The sequence below is a fragment of the Electrona antarctica genome (genome assembly GCF_951216825.1).
Source record: "Electrona antarctica genome assembly, chromosome: 18".
Lineage (NCBI taxonomy): Eukaryota > Metazoa > Chordata > Actinopteri > Myctophiformes > Myctophidae > Electrona > Electrona antarctica.
Genome location: NC_136799.1, coordinates 22,039,413 through 22,058,009, shown reverse-complemented (window position 1 = coordinate 22,058,009; position 18,597 = coordinate 22,039,413). Strand labels below are relative to the sequence as shown.

Here is an 18,597-nt window from a genome sequence, read left to right as displayed (position 1 = left end):
AATGCAAGAAGTGGTGGAGAGATCGCGGTAGAAGTTGCGCACGCGCGTACACACGCACACGCACACACACACGCACACGCACACACACACACACACACACACACACACACACACACACACACACGCACACGCACACGCACACGCACACACACACACACGGAAATATGGCATTGTCATTGTGCTGGTTGTTTTCCATCCCCGGGATGTGCTATTGTAGGGTCTTGGAACACCTGATATGTGCGGACAGATATTATTTAGATCTGCTAATGAGGTACTGTTGTCCAGGTCTGGGTGCCAGAGCGAGAGAAACTATCACCAGCTGGACCTCCATTGCTTTGTTTACTCTCACAAATTACCTTTTGCAATGTCACCTTTCCTTTTACCACATACTTCCTAGTTTAATTAGATTCCTTGTCTGTGGTTGTTCCTCTTGCTTGTTTTAATTGGCTAAGGGCGTTAAATAGAAAAGGGGAAATCTAAATGATCTAAGTTATCGGAAAAGTCAATTATTCAAGTAGGATTTAGAATGAACTGGTGTAGAATGTGTCACGTTGCCAGTTTTCGTGGTTTACAACTTCAGATAATAATTCCCTGACATAAAAGCATTTTGTACATGTGCAGTCAGGATAGCTGATCCATGGTTATTAATAACATACAAATGTCCTCTCCCCCCCAACACGCACGCACAGATCCACCCCCCCCCCCCACACACACACACACACACACACACTCCCTGGTAACAATCACGAAGGGCTCGGCAGTATAGCATTAAAGACCTCTAATCTTGTCTTTTAGTCAGCCGAAACCAGTGACCAACAACATGAACGACACAATGCTAATGTCCTCTGGGGCACCGACGCCCACTAAAAGGTAAGTGCCTCAGGTACATGTTCCCCCTCACCTGACCTTAGGCATATCCACACGCACATGCGCACACACGCACACGCACACGCGCACACGCACACGCACACGCACACGCGCACACACACGCGCACACACACGCGCACACACACACACACACACACACACACACACACACACACACACACACACACACACACAATCGGTGGGAACAAGTTAACTTGAAAACCAGTACCGCATATTTTATAGATGACAATGCATTTATTCAGTTACAGCACACGCACTGACTGTATATCAAATGATATGCACTTTTTGCGCATGGGAAGAGAAAAAAGGGAGGGAGACAAACTTTCTCTTCCAAGCTGAAAGGAGGAGAACAACATGCAGGACTACAGATGTTATTGCTTATCTAGACACACATTGTTTGCATCCCGAGCAATATGCCCTTTCAGTGTATTTTTAGAGGGAAATTTGTTACGCTGTCAGGAAGAATATCTGAGCACACCCACTTAGCAGGCTCATTTGACAAAGAGATCATGATGGAATTACAGCGTTATAGTGTAACCAGATAGATGCGAGGCTCTCTGTGCAAGCTATCTAATTGTCCTCTCGTTTCAGCCCCTCTCAGTTAAAGGCCACCCCTATTATTATTTATTTGTAATGGTAATGAACCGTCTAATAGTGTGCTGTGGTTATGAATTCAATAACAAGAGAGCACTCTGAGAGCGCTGTAATGTGTCTGCACTCTGTCCTCCATGTCTGCCCATTACATACAGCGTACAGCATCTCGTTCAGCCGTATCTTTATAGTAATTTACACGAGCGAGATGGAACAACTCTGAAAGGATTCTCTGAGGACTTCTCTCAGGACACGTGTATCTGGAGGGAGGGAGGAGCAGGTGTGCTTTGTAGGATGCAGCCATCATAGAATTGCTACTTTTTACTGCAGGCTTGTTGAACCTTTCACAGTGATATCCTCAGAGTTAATTTATACATTTGAAACTCGGAGGAATTTACCGTTTATCCTTCAACTGTCATAATTATTTTACAACTACAAGGAATGTTTTGATTACCAATTGGCTGAGAGACATTTGAAATGTCTACTAACAATATATTGATTTAGTATATTGACGTTATACCAAGATGTTAAAGTAAAAATGTGTCTTTGGTAATTGTTTTTTTGTCTTTGGTATATTGATTGAATGCTATACCATAATGTTAAAGAAAGAATGTTCTGGGGTGAATGCATGAAGTGGTCCTGATGCAACAGCCAACATCCAAACAATTTTATGTCAGCTGCTGGGTTAATTTGCCTGACAAAGACCTTGTTAGTGTAAAAGTGTTGTACTGGGTGCTTGAAGCCAATGTGGGGATACTTTTCCATTTGTGCCATCATGCTCATGTGGTGATGGGTTGTCATGCTACCTAGACAGCAAAATCAGTGCACTTAAAGGGCAGTACTGGAAAAAATGCCAACGGTTACAAGTCGTTTAATCTATTATTGTGTCCTAAATTCCAGTTTTTCCCCTTGAAGCGGAAAAAAACTGCCACAGAGGCAGATAATTTAGTTTGTTTACAGTGCAGAATCGCATGGTTCATGACCTTTCATCACAATTGCCAACATCTTAAAATGAGGCAGATTCCTCTATCCCAATCCCTAGTGTCAAGGTAATGATACATGATTCAAGATCATTTGCATTCTGAAGAGTTAAAAGAAAATGTCACCCCAGTACAGATCTTATTTTATTTTTACGTTCACTACTAGATCAAATGTCTCATTAAGGAGGAATTTTGGAGCAATGCGGAAGCTACATAAATTCCTTGAGAGAGTGGACAGTGTCCAGAATAAAGGCGATTTGAAGAGAGCTGACATGATTGAGACACCTCGGGCGGTAAATCGTGCCGTTCATCCTGACCAACGGAGGTCAGTGGAATGCTGCAGTGTGTAAAAATGGAAGAAAGAAAAAAATCTGTGCTCTCCTGGGGTTTATTTCACTGTGGCAAGTAATGAAAGAGCCCGATAACCTTTGTCTTGACATTTGGCTCTGTGAGTCAGAGCTGTTCTAGGGAGATGTCACGTGCCAAACGATGTTTTCGCCTGAAGCCGTCGGAGCATATAAGAGACGGGAGGGTGTAGGGGCTGAAGTCTTAACAACTTGAAAGCTGCTTCCATATTTCGGGCAGAAATAGCACATTATGCCACTGTGCCAATGCCAAATGGTAATTTGTGTTTGAGTATCCACGTGGATGCTGGTTAATATTGTTGGACAAGCAATAAAAAGGAGCAGGCCTGTTTTGACAGTCTCTTCTAGACTGTCTGGGTCTGAGTGAGTTGACATATGCTGTCTTGTAAAAGATGAATCTGTTGATACGGTTAAACTTGCCTCGCTTGGCAAGTCCTGTCAGTTGAAGATGCCATTTCTAAATAATGTAAATCTCCTCTGGTGGCAATGTCTCTTTGCCTCAAGACTGGATGTCATCTTGTGTGTGTCTTCCCCTTCCAGTTTTCACTGTAATAAGAAAGACAATTCATTTAGGACACTCTGGCCTCTAGAATATTGCGAGCTCAGGCTGTGGTGGTGTCATTGCAGACAGGAGAGCAGCGCATCCTGGTGTGTATGAAATGGTGTTTCCTTTCGGGTCTAGACGTGCGAGTCATGCTCCCAGCCATGCAGCCTCCATCACAGTCTGTCCCTGATACTGTCTGCTGTGCTGACACGGCATCTGCTACCCTCCTGCCTCGCTCTCTGTCTCTCAGACAGTCCTTTCACTACCAGTCCTCCAAGGGCGAACCGACACCCCACAATTTATTACCTGTTAGTCATGCAGAACCACCGGTGCCAGAAGATATATATAAAAAATAAAAAAGGAAAAAAAAACTAATTCGCTGTCGGAGCTGGATGAGTTTTTAATTTAGAGTTAACTTGGGTAACCTATTAAACCAATGGTGTCACTGGATATGAAATCTTTTAACTCAAGTGGTAGCTGTATCAGTATAGTGCCAATACTATTATGTCCAAAATGTAAACAGAGACTTATCTCCTAAAATACTAGGGGCTCCAGTTTTGTCTCATCTTTCTAAAGCCACTATTTGGGGTTTTAGGAGTGGGGAAAGGGTGTTCCCCCACTAAAGTTAGTATTTTGGTTACCTGTCTAAATCCCTTAAACACCTCCGTTACCCGTTATATTATGCATAGGTGTGGTTTGGGCGTTGCAATAATTAAACCACATTGAACCAATCACCAGTCTTGGCTTTAAGAGATCCCTTTAAGAGATCCCTTACCCGTCGCCCGTTAGTGCTATATTGCTTCATAGCCGCTGCCGCCCATGACCACACCTCTAGGCGCAAATACCGCTGTCGGCAAAAAAGATAGCGGGTGACGCGGGACGAAAATACCATTAAGGGACAGAGAAAGCTCCTATATTCGGCTGAATTGCGGGCCGCGCTGCGGGTAAAGGCTGCGACAAAATTGGAGCCCTAGATGTCATATGCTTTGTAACAATCTAAACATTGGAAATAAATAATTATGTTAATTGGTACTGTATATATATCATCATTGGTATATCTATATTATGTCAACTCTTACCATATTTGATTGTGAGTCAAGTGTTTGAGCTAATCCGGTGGTATGTACTTGGTATAGGTAGGGTATCAAGGTCAATGGAGGAAGGCCAATAATTAGTTAATATTTAATATTATACAGTTCACGCATGCATCTGGAGACTGGTGCAAGTACCTAGAATAAAGAAAGATACCATTGGACAGTGATTGTCACAAACAATCGGAAGTATGTGTGTAGTGTGACGAATCCTTGTCTGATATCTTTATTCTGGTTATGTGCCAGGAAACTTTGGCACTGAATCAAAGTCATAGAGAGAGGCATGCAGATAAATAGCCTGAGCAGTGCATCCAAATGACCCCTGTAGGGTCAACTCACATTATGTGCGAACAGAGAAGGACTCTGATGTACCTTAATGTATTACTTTAATCTACGACGATGACCTCCGGCACCCTCTAGAGTTTAGACCACGAATTAAGCTGTGTGCTGCAAAAAATGAACGTTGAGTCTGTTTCTGTGACAAGAAACCTGCCACCAAGATAAGATTATTTGACTTGTGTGTACTGTAAGCCATCTAATTTCTAATGTTCACTGAAACGCAAACATTTTCTAATTAATCTTTGTGGCTTTATTACAAGATACACTGTTGCTGGTGTAAGAAGAAGAAAAACATTTGTGAAATAACCTTATTCCTTTTCTTTTTTCTCTCACCCATATAGAGTGATAGAGTTTAGTTGTGAAGCCAGATTGGGTTTTAACTCTTTGGGTGTCAGGGGGTGGACACCAGTTTTGGTCCTGGGTGCCACTTTTCCCATTATAAATAAAAGAAAGAAAATGTAATTCTATTGTGCATGTAATGTGCATGTCATAACCTGCACACCAGATTAGAGGATTTTTCAAAAACATGGATTTTTTTTTGCTCGTCTTAACGTCCCTGGCAATCAGTACATAGTGATATCAGGCTCGTCTTAACGTCCCTGGCACTTAAACTGTTTTAATGGGCTTAATCATTGCTCACTCCCCAGTCAGATCAAGAGTGCTGTGCCGTGCGGTGTTGGGTGAAATCACCCCTCACACCTGCATGCTCCTCGTGCATGCAGGCAGGGAGCCCAGCATCATTTCAACTCTCCTTCACTTCTCATTACAGAGCACTCACCAAAAAAGGGGCAACCATATTCCTCATCATCTATCCATCCATGTCATGTACGATGTACCGCACTACCATTCACACTCACATGCGTATTTGGGTTTTCCACTAATAAAAATGATGGGGATTCGGGAATGATCATTGGCAGAACAGCTGCCAATGCATTTGGCATACTGCATTGGTAATCTCTTATGCCCATCTCAAATCATAATATCCAATAGTCAGTCCATGACCACACAAGTCATAATCACATGGCATTCTTTAAGGGCAGTTCAGTTTACGTTTATCTTAGTAAAAAAATGAATTGACGGTACAAGTGAAGAGTTTAATTCCACAATGAGACATCTGCCCTCTGAAAATGTACTGTACTTTGCTAAATCTTTAGTAAAACTAATATATTTACTGATCAGCTATCGGCTTTATCAAGGTCTGTGCTCTCAGAGGATAGGAATGTCTGTACTTCTGAAATAACACACTGATGAATTTTTCTTGCTGTCTATTCCATCAGTGTCTTGGAGAGTCCTAGCCGGCTAGACGAAGAGCACCGCCTCATCGCTCGCTACGCTGCCCGACTGGCAGCTGAAGCAGGCAACTCCACTGTGAGTGAGCTCCAAGAATGCCCTGTGTGGTCCACTTCAGTCAACCCGCATTTCGATTTACCAAGTTGGCTGATTTATACTATGTCATACAACGGAGCACTGTTTCTGTCTTGCTTGAGAACCTTTCAACACTGATGCAAAAGCTGGATGAATCCACACTGCAAAAAACAGTTCATCCTTATATGTTTAATCTTGTGTTGTTATAGTCTGAATTTCTATTTAATATCTTCAACAAGTGAAAATGAAAAACTGCCAATGGGGCGAGATAATTTAACTTGTTTCTACCTTGGCAAGATTTTGAAAATTAGGCAAATCTCTCTGCTTGTTTGGTTCGATAGTTTCACTTATGTTGGGGGAAGAAAAGAAAAGAGATGTGAGATGTTTGTCTCATCTACCCTATAGAATAGAATAGAATTATTGTATTGGCATTACAATAATGACACTGAGCTTGTTCATTGTTAAATGAACGGGTAGATCACAGGAGTGAACGTCCCCTATACAAGCCTCTAGGACAGTCATTAAATGTTTCATTATTGTTGTCAACAATAGCATGTGGGGTTTGACTTTTATACTCTTCTATTCTTCAATTACATTTTTATGATAACTTTGTCTTTCAGCAACAATGTCCTCCAACAGATCTGAGTTTCAACTTTGACGCCAACAAGCAGCAAAGACAGCTGATTGCCGAGCTAGAGAACAAAAACAGGTGGGATGCTGCAAATTGTGTATCATAGTGCACATCTCGCCTGAGGTGATCTGAATTTGAATTATGCCTCCATACGATATGATTGAGTATGAGTACATACATAGGTGACATCCTACATAACTGTACAGGGTTGCCCAGAGTGCAGGGGTGATACCCCCCCATCTCTATAACCTTAGCCCTGCTGGTCTTCTTTCCTGTGCATCCCATGTGCTGTCTCTCTGTCAGCTTTCCAACTGTCTGTTACATTATATTCACAGACATATTGAAGTAGTCTACATGGTGGGTTCCAATAGGGATTCCCCAATTTTTCCTCAGTGGGAATCGCAGTGTCAGTTCTTCTAATTACTCACTTTTGTTCTCCAAAGATCTAAAACAAATGATGACTCGTAGTTATTACAGTTAGGTCTAGTGTGTTGCTGATGTTTGTTGTATCTTGGGGCTCCTCAGGGAGATCCTACAGGAGATCCAGAGGCTGCGCTTGGAGCACGAGCAGGCCTCCCAGCCCACGCCAGAAAAAGCCCAACAGAATCCTACCCTCCTGGCTGAACTACGGCTCCTCAGGTAGAATATATGGTTAATACTATAATAAATTGTATTTGTAAAATGTTATGGCACCTTTAATGCATAGAATGCATCTAAACGTGCTTTACAATATTGATGATATATACAATATAAAACATTACATGAATTGACAAAAAGTTACAACAGCACATGTATAAGTATGGGCCGCCCACCCAGCACCCCTAGTTCTTGTGTACAACCCCTGGTATGGACTAGTGATATAGCCTACTATATATTAGTAGACTGTGGCTCAAGAGGTAGAGCAGGTCGTCCAATGATCCATGGGTCGGCGGTTCGAATCCCGGCTCCTCCTGTCTACATGTCGAAGTGTCCTTGGGCAAGACACTGAACCCCAAATTGCTCCCGATGTGCTGGTTGGTACCTTGCATGGCTTCCGCTGCAATTGGTGTATGAATGTGTGTGTGAATGGGTGAATGTAATGCACAATCTATGTAAAGCGCCTTGGATAAAAGGCGCTATATAAATGCACCATTTACCATTTATGATGTTCTGCAAAATACTATGCCTTTTGTCTGAAGAAACCAGTGGCTTAGTTTACCCCCACACTGATAACTGACAGAAACACATTTAGAATTCCATAGTTTGGCCCAGCATGGCAGTGTTTCTTTTGATTGGTGAACAACAGGGAGTGGGGTGTATCGAGGTAATCAAGCAACTAAACTATTCAAGGGTTCTTGTATTTGTGTCAGCAAAATACATTCCTCTGGTAGAGCTACAGTCGTTCTAATTATAGACTGTGCTTTGAATTGGCTTCATAGAATGTTATCGTCTGCTGGCAAAATACACAGGAATCTTGGTCTCAAGCCTGGATAGAGCCAAAAAGTGGCATCACTTTCTACCATGAATGACACTTGCTGACTGTACTTAGTTAATTCATGTGATTATGTTGTATCTTTTTCAAGTTTCCATGTGATCCATTCAGAGATATGAAGTAATTCAAGAGTACATTATAAGATAATCACTGAAGCGCACGTTAATTGATCCCTTTCTTCTTTGTCTCTTCTGGTTATTCAATTCTCTGTTCTACTTTGGTGGTGTAATTATTTTGTATATGATGGCATGCACTGATGCAAGTCCTCCAGTGATCATCAGGATCAGATCATCCTGTTTTGGCTGAGGCACAAGGTGAAAAACTCTCAGTTGTTATTGAAGAGCATTTGCAAGGGCCTTATCTGACTCATTGAGCCAGTTTTCAAGTGTGACATTCCCTCTCTGCCCAGCCTGGAGAGGATTTCAGAGCTTGGAGAAGGAAATATTATCAATCTAATGTTCCGATTGCAAATTAGAGGAGTTGGATTGGGTTTGGTGTTTGGATGGCTGGCTGGACTGCCCCGATATTGCTTTGCGCTCGCCCCAGGGTATAGAGGAGCAGAGATAGTCAGAAGCAGCAGATGTTTGTGAGAGTGTGATACCAGGACACCGGGCAGATAGACAGGAGAGCTGTGCTGCTCTGACTGTGTTTCAATTCTCACTCTCAAATTGGAGTACATCCCATGAACACCAGAGGGAACTGATGAGTCAGTTTTGTCCTCACCAAAGAGACAGCCACCAAGCATTGTGACCAAACTCACAGAAAATGGCAATATTTGGTGGTGTTAAATTGACAGACAACTGGGGATCACAGGATACTGAAAGTTACGATCCAGATATATAGTGGTTGTTGAAGATGCTGGGATACTGTGAGCCTACAAACTTATACAAGTCAGTAATAATTACAATACATTGAGTGTTTGTAATGCCCATTTAAATAGGATGGTGTGGTCAATAGACCTTTGTATTCTGTTTATACGTGGTATGATTTTCCTCTCTACACCAAATCGCTTCACAGTAAACAGCTAATCTACAAGCTTTTGCAGCGCATTGTGAGCTTGTAAATCTACTAGTTTTGGTAAATGTTCCCCTCAGAATATGGATACTAAGTGGACAGTTATTCATAGACCTGCATATTGTGGTCTGGTCAAAGTGCGACAGAAAATGAGTGACTGACAGAAGATGAATTGATTATGAAAACATAATCGTTAGTTGTCCACCCTCTTTGGCCACAGACACAGGAAAGACGAGTTGGAGAGACGCATGTCGGCCTTGCAGGAGAGCAGACGAGAGCTCATGGTGCAACTGGAGGGCCTCATGAGGCTGCTCAAGGTAAGAACACAGGCGTCTCAAAAGCCTAATTTATACTTACGACCGTGTCGTCACTCATACAACAGATCTTTAATCAGTTATATTCAGTGAGCGCCAGTTAGAGACAGTGCCTTATGATGTAATATGGAGAGACATTTAGAGCTTCTGATAGTAAACTCACACAGAGGGTGCAGTTTAGTTTCACTGTATGTTGCAGTTGATGCTAATGAATGATGTATGACTATGTAGAATGCAATAGTTTTTAAAGCCAGTAAGTTACTTGATAAATTAATTTAGTGTTCATTTAATTGACACAAGTGACTTTAAAGGGATATTTCGACATAGCTATGCATCTCAGTTTCACTATGTAAGTCATTACAGGTAAAAAGGTTACATCCCTATGTGTGACACTGTTACGGCCATTTAAAACTGGCTCAAAACCAAGGCCTCATAACATAATAAAAGGACGCAAAGTCAGATCAAAAGTTTACAAAAGCAAGCACTTTGAAAGGTGCGCTCAGTAGAGTGCAAATCTACGCCAGGAGGCATGCCCTAAGAATAGTGTTGTACTTTATTCCGAAGTAGCTGTTTTTTTACCGTAATCTGACGATAATATCCATTACCCACTGGTTGAGGCAAAAAAAGAGAGCTGTAGCTCTGAGCAGGGAGGAAGGGTCTATCGGCTGCTTGCTTTAGACGGAAGCTCATTTGGGACAAAACTCTATGGATGCATTTCCAACATTATGAAAAACAATTTTAATTGTCAAGCGATCAAAAAAAGCGAGTTAGAGACCCGCCCTGCATGGTCGGAGCTGAGGCGCGCTCGACATGGAGGGTTTTTCTTCATCGCCTCTACCACTGGTTAATGGATATAATAACATGCCGCTCTAATAACAATAGAGTGGCATGTGATTACCAGTTCTTCATAGTCCCTGCTGTCTTCCACCCGCTCTCTCTCATACACATTATCTACCTTTCTCCATCTTTCTGTACTGTGCTGTCATTCAAATGTATCTGTAAGTCTGATTGTTAATGTCATATACTGCATCGGTTATGTTTGTATCACCAGTCAGTCATTTTGAAATGTGTTGTTTTTTGCTGCCCCTCAGTCACTTTGCGAGTCCTTTGCAAGAGGAAGTAAGCGCTGTAATGTCATTGACATAACAGCTACACAAGTTGACAACTGTACATGAATGGCATGTAGGTCAGGTTGAGATGTACACTCTACACTAGTATATCTGAAAGGTGGCCAACCATCATGCCAGCATAGTTTCAGGAGAGTCCTGTGTGTGCGTGTGTCACATTCATGTGCATGCGATGGAGAGAGAGAAAAAAAGACATGGATGCATATGGATTTTCAACCCATATGCATGCATAACATATTTAACATTAAATTCAGTAGGGATGTCCCGATCAAAACACACAAAACATGTTATTTTCACCTACAGTTTGCTTGTTCAGCAGCTGTACATGTTTGTGCTTTTAAGACCTGGCTGTAGTTGGCTAAATTAGTTGTGGTGCATGCATGCATTGGCAAACATCAGAACTTTAAATTGTGTGTCAGACTCAAACCGCAGATCCGTCCGATGTGTCGGAGTATGGGTATTGGGGGCTTTGTCAGAGTACTCGCTGTGTCCCTTTTGTGCTCATAGTGCCCATAGCCTATTATAGAGATCTCTGTATCTGTCTGTCTATACGTGTGTCCCTTTTATGCCCATATTATCCTTGTCCCTTTTACGCCCATACTGTATATGGAGATCAGTTGGATCGGCGATTCTGAATCGCCGATCAGTTGGATCGGCGATTCTGAATATTCATATATGCCTAATTGCCTATATATGGACATATTGGTGGTTCTGTACAACCTCTTATTGGAATTACTCGACGGAGAACACGGCACTCCCTTGAGCCTTGCCGATGCTTGAGTTTGAAGTCGGTCGGTATGGGCATATAGCAGTTGAATCTGTGGCTATGGACAACCAGATCTCCATGTATGCCTATATACAGGTATATGGGCGTATCGGGTTTGTTTATGGTTATTTCTGAGTCAGAGTAACATGGCCGTGGTCCGCCCGACCTCCCATTAGCCAATTCTAATATAGGATAATACAACAAAAAGATGTACAGTAGATGTCGTTGACCGATTTGAATAATACAATATAATGCTGATTGGCCTAGTAGCATGGAAGTTTAGTAGCTGTGGACAGACACAGGCACTACACACATACACACATACACACAGGCACTACACACACATACACACAGGTATGTTTAGTAGCTGTGGACAGACACAGGCACTACACACACATACACACAGGTACTACACACATACACACAGGCACTACACACATACAAACAGGTACGAATGCATGGATCTCCTGGCGGAGTACAATTTAGATACAAATACAACCAAGGTATCCCTTGTAGTCTCTTCAAAGTAACTGTGCATGCAGAAAGGCTGTCTGCCATCTTTCACTGCTTTAATTCTGTTGCTTTCACTCTTCCTGTTCTCTCTCTCTCTCTCTCTCTCTCTCTCTCTGTCTCTCTGTCTCTCTCTCTGTCTCTCTCTCTCTCTCTGTCTGTCTGTCTGTCTGTCTATCTCTCTCTCTCTCTCTCTCTCTCTCTCTCTCTCTCTCTCTCTCTCTCTCTGTCTCTCTGTCTCTCTCTCTCTCTCTGTCTGTCTATCTATCTCTTTCTCTCTCTCTCTCTCTCTCTCTCTCTCTCTCTCTGTCTGTCTATATATCTCTCTCTCGCTCTCTCTCTCTCTCTCTCTCTCTCTGCTTACCTTTGGCTGGCTAATAGGATGAAGAGCAAAAGCAGGCAGTAAGTGGCCCTTAATTCAGTTTGCGAGGAGCAATAATTGGCTGACATCACAGCACTTAGTACTTCCATCTTTACACAGAAGATTCACATAGTGTGTAGAATTGCAATACTTTCCTAGCTCTTCATATAAATGAATGCATGACGTGAATGTTATAAGATATTATACAGCATGTTTTCACATGGTATAAATCTTATGAAAACATTGAAAACATAATGTTAGGAATCCACTATCTACCGGAAATGAAATCCTCTCATTTCAGGCTGTCTCAGCATTACATTGCTGTCGTTCTAAGTCATTGACCGAGCTTAAATGCGAGATTATGACCTTTAAAAAACAGGATTTTCTCAGGCCTACGGTGTGCGTGGGTTGTCAAGATTTGTGTTTTTCTTTGCCCGAAATGTCAGAGACCTGTTCCTTTCATCAACGCTAACAACCTCCCGTCTAATGTGACTGCAGTCTGGCTGGCCATCTGCTGCCTGGCTCCATGCCACAGGCCTGGGCCCTACCCCACTACCAGGCGTGCACACAGTGCCCCTTTTCTCTGCAAGCTATAGCACCCTACTCAGCACACCCCCCAGCCTCTCGCCCACACATGGTTCTCATTACCAATCTGGACACAGAAAAGGTGCACTATAGATGGACAGTGTATGGATGGTGAGCTGCTGCTCAGGCAGTCGGTGTAAAGTTACCAAGTTACATTTGGATTACTGCTTTATTTTCCCATCCTTTTAAGGGGTTAAGTGCCACATGTGTGTATATTTGCTTTAATAAAAGTCACTTTTGAGAGGCAGTCCCCCCCCCCCCCCCCCCCGCAATCCCCGAAATAAGTTGTGGTGTCCCCTCATTACTGACTTTGTGGTGATTTAGTGGTGATTCAACTCAGAATTGATTATCTGACCTCTGTGTGCAGGTACAGCCAGGGTGCAACGGTTAACTGTATTTGTACATACTTTTTAGCTGTTATGACTGTAAACCCCTACAGTAAATAAAAAGGTTCTGATCAGTTGAGAACAGTCTGGTAACATTATTTTGTTTACATCTACAGGAGCATCCTTTAAGGTGAGCACACACTATGTCGTCCTAGATAACATTTCCAAAGCATATTAACGTGTCCTGGGTTGTTCAGTGTGACAGGGTCAATGATCTTGACCCTGATTGTCTACAAGCTAAGGCAACGGCTGAGTTCTGGTAGGGTCAAAACATTTTGCTCATGTGGGGTGCCTGGTGGCTCAGCCAGTTAGCACACAGAAGACTCTAGTATCTACTCTAGTATTGTCTGCTCTTTTTCTGCCCTATAGGTTTCCTGTCTCTACAGTCTACATTCTCCTAGCTAGTCCTATCTCATAAATAAACCATACAAACGTTTGGGCCATGTTTGTCAAGTGGCTGATGCTACAGTACAATGGTTGTGAATGTGAGACGGCTACAAATGTGTAATGTGTAATATGTTAACAGAAAATGTCACCTTTAAGGTAGGAATTCTACAGCGACTAAATCGCTGCGTGCTAGACTAGATCAGTTTAGTTAGTGTACAAACACTGAGATGGTACATCAATACCACCAACACCAACACGGTACATTGCAACATCACTGCTTTTTTAATGTTTTCAACACAGAATGTCAATATTAACTCTAAATGCCATTTTGCAACAAAAATAACAGGGTTTAATGTGAAGTTGCTCTTTAACTGGTAACAATGTTTGTACATTTCAGTCCCAGTCAGGAGGTTCCCCTCATTCTTCCCCGAGCCATGGTGCAGGCTGCTCGATGCCCATGCCCATAAGGTCCACCTCTGCTGGGTCCACACCTACTCACACACCCCAGGACTGCCTGGCAGGCGTAGGAGGTGATGTGCTGGAGGCCTTTGCTCATGGTGAGTCAGTCGGTCTGAATGACTTCAAACTTGATTCAATATTGTTGGTAACTCTAGCATCCCTATTCTGGGCCAAAGTGAAAACAGCCGGTTTCGGCTATGAGATGTTGTGTAGAGGGGGGAAAGGAGTGGACCAAGTATAGAGCCTATATTGCATGAATTTCAGCAAAAGCAGCTGATCTACAAGTTTACAGCACAATGCATTGTGAGTTAGTATAGAGCCTATATTGCATGAATTTCAGCAAAAGCAGCTGATCTACAAGTTTACAGGACAATGCATTGTGAGTTAGTAGATCAGCTAGATCAAAAGGATTTGGTGTAGTGGACCTACTTACCAAATGTTTACATGCTATAGGCTCTTGGCCTAATAGGAACATCAATGTTAATGTTTATCTTTCAAAAATGGATATGTGCTATTTTGGAACAAAATCCTTGGAATGAAATCCAGGCACATATCTCCCTCCGTTCCAGGTGTGCCAAGAAATCTTCGGAATGATCTGTTAGTTGCTGCTGATTCAATCACAAACACCATGTCATCGCTGGTCAAAGAACTCCATTCAGGTTAGTCTAGAGTTTATTATTTATTAGTTAAATTTTAACCACATTATAACTGGCATTCCAGTTTTTGATTTTCGTTTATGTCTCTGCCCATATTTGAGGTTTTTATTTGTAGTGTTTGCTTTTTAGCCCGAAGAAAACCTTACAGGTCGAAATGTTGGTTTCTTTTTAATACATTTTCCGCAACGTGCAGCCTTTTTCTTCTTGTTAGCCTGTTTAAAATAATAATAATAATAATAATATATATATATATATATATATATATATATATATAGCCTATATATGATTATAGGTTTTCTTTTTGTCCATTTCTTAGCGTTTTGTGTTTTTTGTTAAAGTATTTTAATGTTGGTGCTAAAAGCAACCCTAACTGAAGTTTTGGCTGTTGAATTTAAAGTTGATGATAGTGTACTTGAAGACGAGGCCAGCATGCGGAACGGTGGGGACCGAGGTAAGTCAGTCTTCAGATTTGCCAGACTAGATGTACTATACAGACATCTACAGTTGGGTGCCACCGATATTGTCCCTTTTCATTTGACCCATTTAGGCCTGACCTCAAAACTTTTAAAAATCCTTCTAAATCCTCCAGTTTTCTGAAATAAATATTTTCACGATTTTTCAAAAATAGCAGACCTACAAGCTCGTAGCGCGCCACTCGGTGGCGCGCTATGAGCTTGTAGATCTGCTATTTTTCAATAGCTAAATTATAACATAATGTTTAAAACACCAAAAGGGGTTCTCGCCCCAAAATGGGTTAACTGTCCTTTTGCGCAGATCACGCAAACCTCAGCAAAAAGAAAAGGACAATATCGATGGCCTCCAACTGTACATGCTAGTTACGTTTTCTTAGCCGTCTCACTCAGATTGGTTGATTAGGGTTCATGCCGCTTGCTTGCATCTTGCATTTTGTCAAGTCACTCTAGATAAGAGAGTCTGCAAAATGCCTAAATTGTTTGTATTCATTTGTTTCTTTTTTCTAAGTTACAACCATTTCTAACCTTCAAATGAGTCACATTTGGTGAATGTATAGTAATATGAACTATGCAATCTGTGCATTTTGTTTGTTTAATTTTATCCCCAATGAAAATGAGTCATATACAGTATGTCTCTGAATATTTTTCTTCTCTGTTTTCCAGCCGAGGCAGATTGAACAAAGACAAAAAGTATGCACTGCATTTCTATTTTATATCATTAATAACATTTTAAAAGTTGAGATGTACTGTAATTGTTACTTATCAGGAATTTGTCTTGATGACTGATGCAAAGGCATTGACGGCTAACAGAGTTTCAAAGTTATACAGACCCTATGGTAAGACTAGACAAATGTAAAAGGTTGTTCTTCGTCCATGACACGGTCTGAACACTTTTTGGTTCTGACCCACTGGTTGACACATGCTTTAAAAGGTCAACAACAGCTGTGACTAGGGTTTAGATTAAACGGTCTGTAGTGCACAGTAGCTGTCGTGAGCACTAAACACAATTGTCTCTGTGCAATGTACCCATCTAGGCACAGTCACGGTATACAAGCACTGAGAGAAAAGAGAACTCCATTCCATCCTATGAGGAAATCCAGACCTCTACTGGAAAGAATCAGCATCAACAACAACAATCCCCTCTGGCGTTAGCACATAGAGTAATGCATGCTGTAACCTTTACAGGATATCACTATGTGAATTGAAACTGTTTCACACCTTGCAAGGGAGCAAGATGTGTATAATTAGCGAGTGTGTATGTTGTTCTGTATACAAAAAAGATGAAAAAAAATGAAAAAAAAGAAAGAAAACAACTACTCTAAGTACCTAACAATTTCCCTCATGACTGCTAAGAATGGCTTGCTGTGCTTTCCTCTCCACCCCCCACCCCTAAACTCTGTTCCATTGAAGCAGGTCATTCTGTATAATACTGTAAAACACACACATGTACACATGACTTTGGGACAAAGTTCCCGTCTTTGCTTTTTGTATAATTAGCATTAGTATTTATTTGTTTTCTTTTCTTTTTTCTTTTTCTTTTTTTGGGGTTTCTTTGCATGGCGTTGCACTCATGTCTGGATTTAGGTGCTGTTATGCCAGCTCTTTGTTGGGTTTATTGTGACTTGCTGGGGTTTCAGAAGTTGTCTAGCCCCGGAATTCACACAGTATGTTTACATGCACATTCATATTCTGGTATTACGGAGGAATGTCAAGAGGCGCATGTATGCACCACATCAAAGAACATCCATTTACAATTAGCTATATAGCCAGCTAACCTTGTATTCCAATGATGAGAAAGATCTAAAGATCTGTTATTATCCAGAAAACTATCTGAGGTGTGTTATCCCATTTATGGTAGTTTTTTTCTGTGGCTTGTGGTAATTGAATTTCCTTGGTAATATTCAGAAAAATCTGCTTATTTCAGAGATACTGGTTTATTTAGTAAGTTACCCACATGGGTAACCAAAAATACACCACTCACCCAGAGGGGAATCCGGCTACGCTTAGGAAGATTAAGCTTATGGGCCTCAGTCAAGGCAACTCTGCTACATTCACCCGCCTTTGACGATCACCCTATTCGCAAACCCGATCCAGGTCACAGAACCAATGTTGCCACCTGGACTCTAACCTGGATCTCCAGCATGGGTTTCCCCATACGGCAGACATCTCATCCAAATGGGAATCTCCCACATCCCGGCCAAGCGCATCCAAAAAAATCACACCCGCGTGAAGTGAGGGGCGCTCTTATCATCGTACATCATGACGTAAATTCGCCATTCATTGTCAATGGGAATTGAATCTTTGTGTAAGACGAAAATACCGATTTGCTCAGACACATGACGTAAATTCTCCGTTCATTGTCAATGGGAATTTAATGTTTGTGTAAGACGGAAATGTACACTAATAGCTGAATATAGGAGGGGCTAGCGCCCTTCAAAAAGACCTTAGCCGTGATATGATAACATAGTAATCCAGAATACTGTGTGCATATGAATGTACTCGCTGAGTCACATACTGTACTGCTGCTGCTACTGTGAGCTCAGTGAGCCATCCTTGCAAATAGGAGGGCTGTTGGGTCAGAGAAATAGAGGGGCTACTATCAACTCAATAATACGCTGATTCTTATCGTCTTGTCTCTGTGAAAACCTGAATGGACTTTAAAAACATTGTAGAAGTACCTGTTGCGCATTTTAAAACTCGCAATGCAAGGTTCTTCCTTAATGCACTGACTAGTGGGTAGGTGGTATTTATTGCTTAATGAAAAGGTGGGAAAACACCTCAGGATGTTTAGATTAATATTATAAATTACGCATTGAAATCTTTTACTGAGAATTACGAAACGGGACACATACAGTATGTGAGTAAGTGAGAAAATAAGTAAGTAGGAAAATACAATTAAAAGCTTTATTTAGTTAATAAAAAAGTGGAATATACGTATGTTTATGTGCAATGAAGGTAGGTGCTCAGGGATTGTAGTATTATTGTAGGTGAAAGGTCATGATTTTGACCTTTAGTTAGTGGAAGTCATTGTCTACAGACTGGCTTTGCTCTGAAAAGAGGTCACAGGGCCAGTGTTAATACTGAAGGAAGGGTTTCAATCCAAAATGCGATATCACTTTTGAGTAAATCTAAAGCCAATAATGACTTTAAAACAAGATATCCATCCTCAAGAAGAGGTTCCACAACAAACTATAGGTTTAGGCACAGGTTTATATCCCACTTTGGAATGAAACTCTCGAGATGTCTAGAGGGAAGTAACAGCAAGTAGCTAAACGTTTAAGGATGTGGATTATT

The 18,597-nt window shown here is 41.6% G+C and overlaps 1 protein-coding gene and 1 long non-coding RNA gene across 3 annotated transcripts in view; one reads left to right on the top strand and one right to left on the bottom strand.

Moving 5' to 3' along the window:
* The window catches only part of dtnbb (dystrobrevin, beta b), a gene marked incomplete at its 5' end in the record, with an annotated part of 39,011 nt that extends 22,262 nt beyond the window's left edge, over window positions 1–16,749 (top strand). The window contains 11 exons of the mRNA XM_079527149.1: window positions 796–870; window positions 6,076–6,166; window positions 6,784–6,872; window positions 7,320–7,433; window positions 9,500–9,596; window positions 12,378–12,398; window positions 14,113–14,272; window positions 14,744–14,833; window positions 15,228–15,281; window positions 15,967–15,993; window positions 16,338–16,749. Coding sequence (XP_079383275.1) covers window positions 796–870; window positions 6,076–6,166; window positions 6,784–6,872; window positions 7,320–7,433; window positions 9,500–9,596; window positions 12,378–12,398; window positions 14,113–14,272; window positions 14,744–14,833; window positions 15,228–15,281; window positions 15,967–15,980 — 805 coding nt within the window. The 3' untranslated portion in view covers window positions 15,981–15,993; window positions 16,338–16,749. The remainder of the gene's footprint in view (window positions 1–795; window positions 871–6,075; window positions 6,167–6,783; window positions 6,873–7,319; window positions 7,434–9,499; window positions 9,597–12,377; window positions 12,399–14,112; window positions 14,273–14,743; window positions 14,834–15,227; window positions 15,282–15,966; window positions 15,994–16,337) is intronic.
* The window catches only part of LOC306941607, a 99,473-nt gene that overhangs the window by 36,492 nt on the left and 44,384 nt on the right, over window positions 1–18,597 (bottom strand). The gene's annotated exons all lie outside the window — the stretch shown is intronic.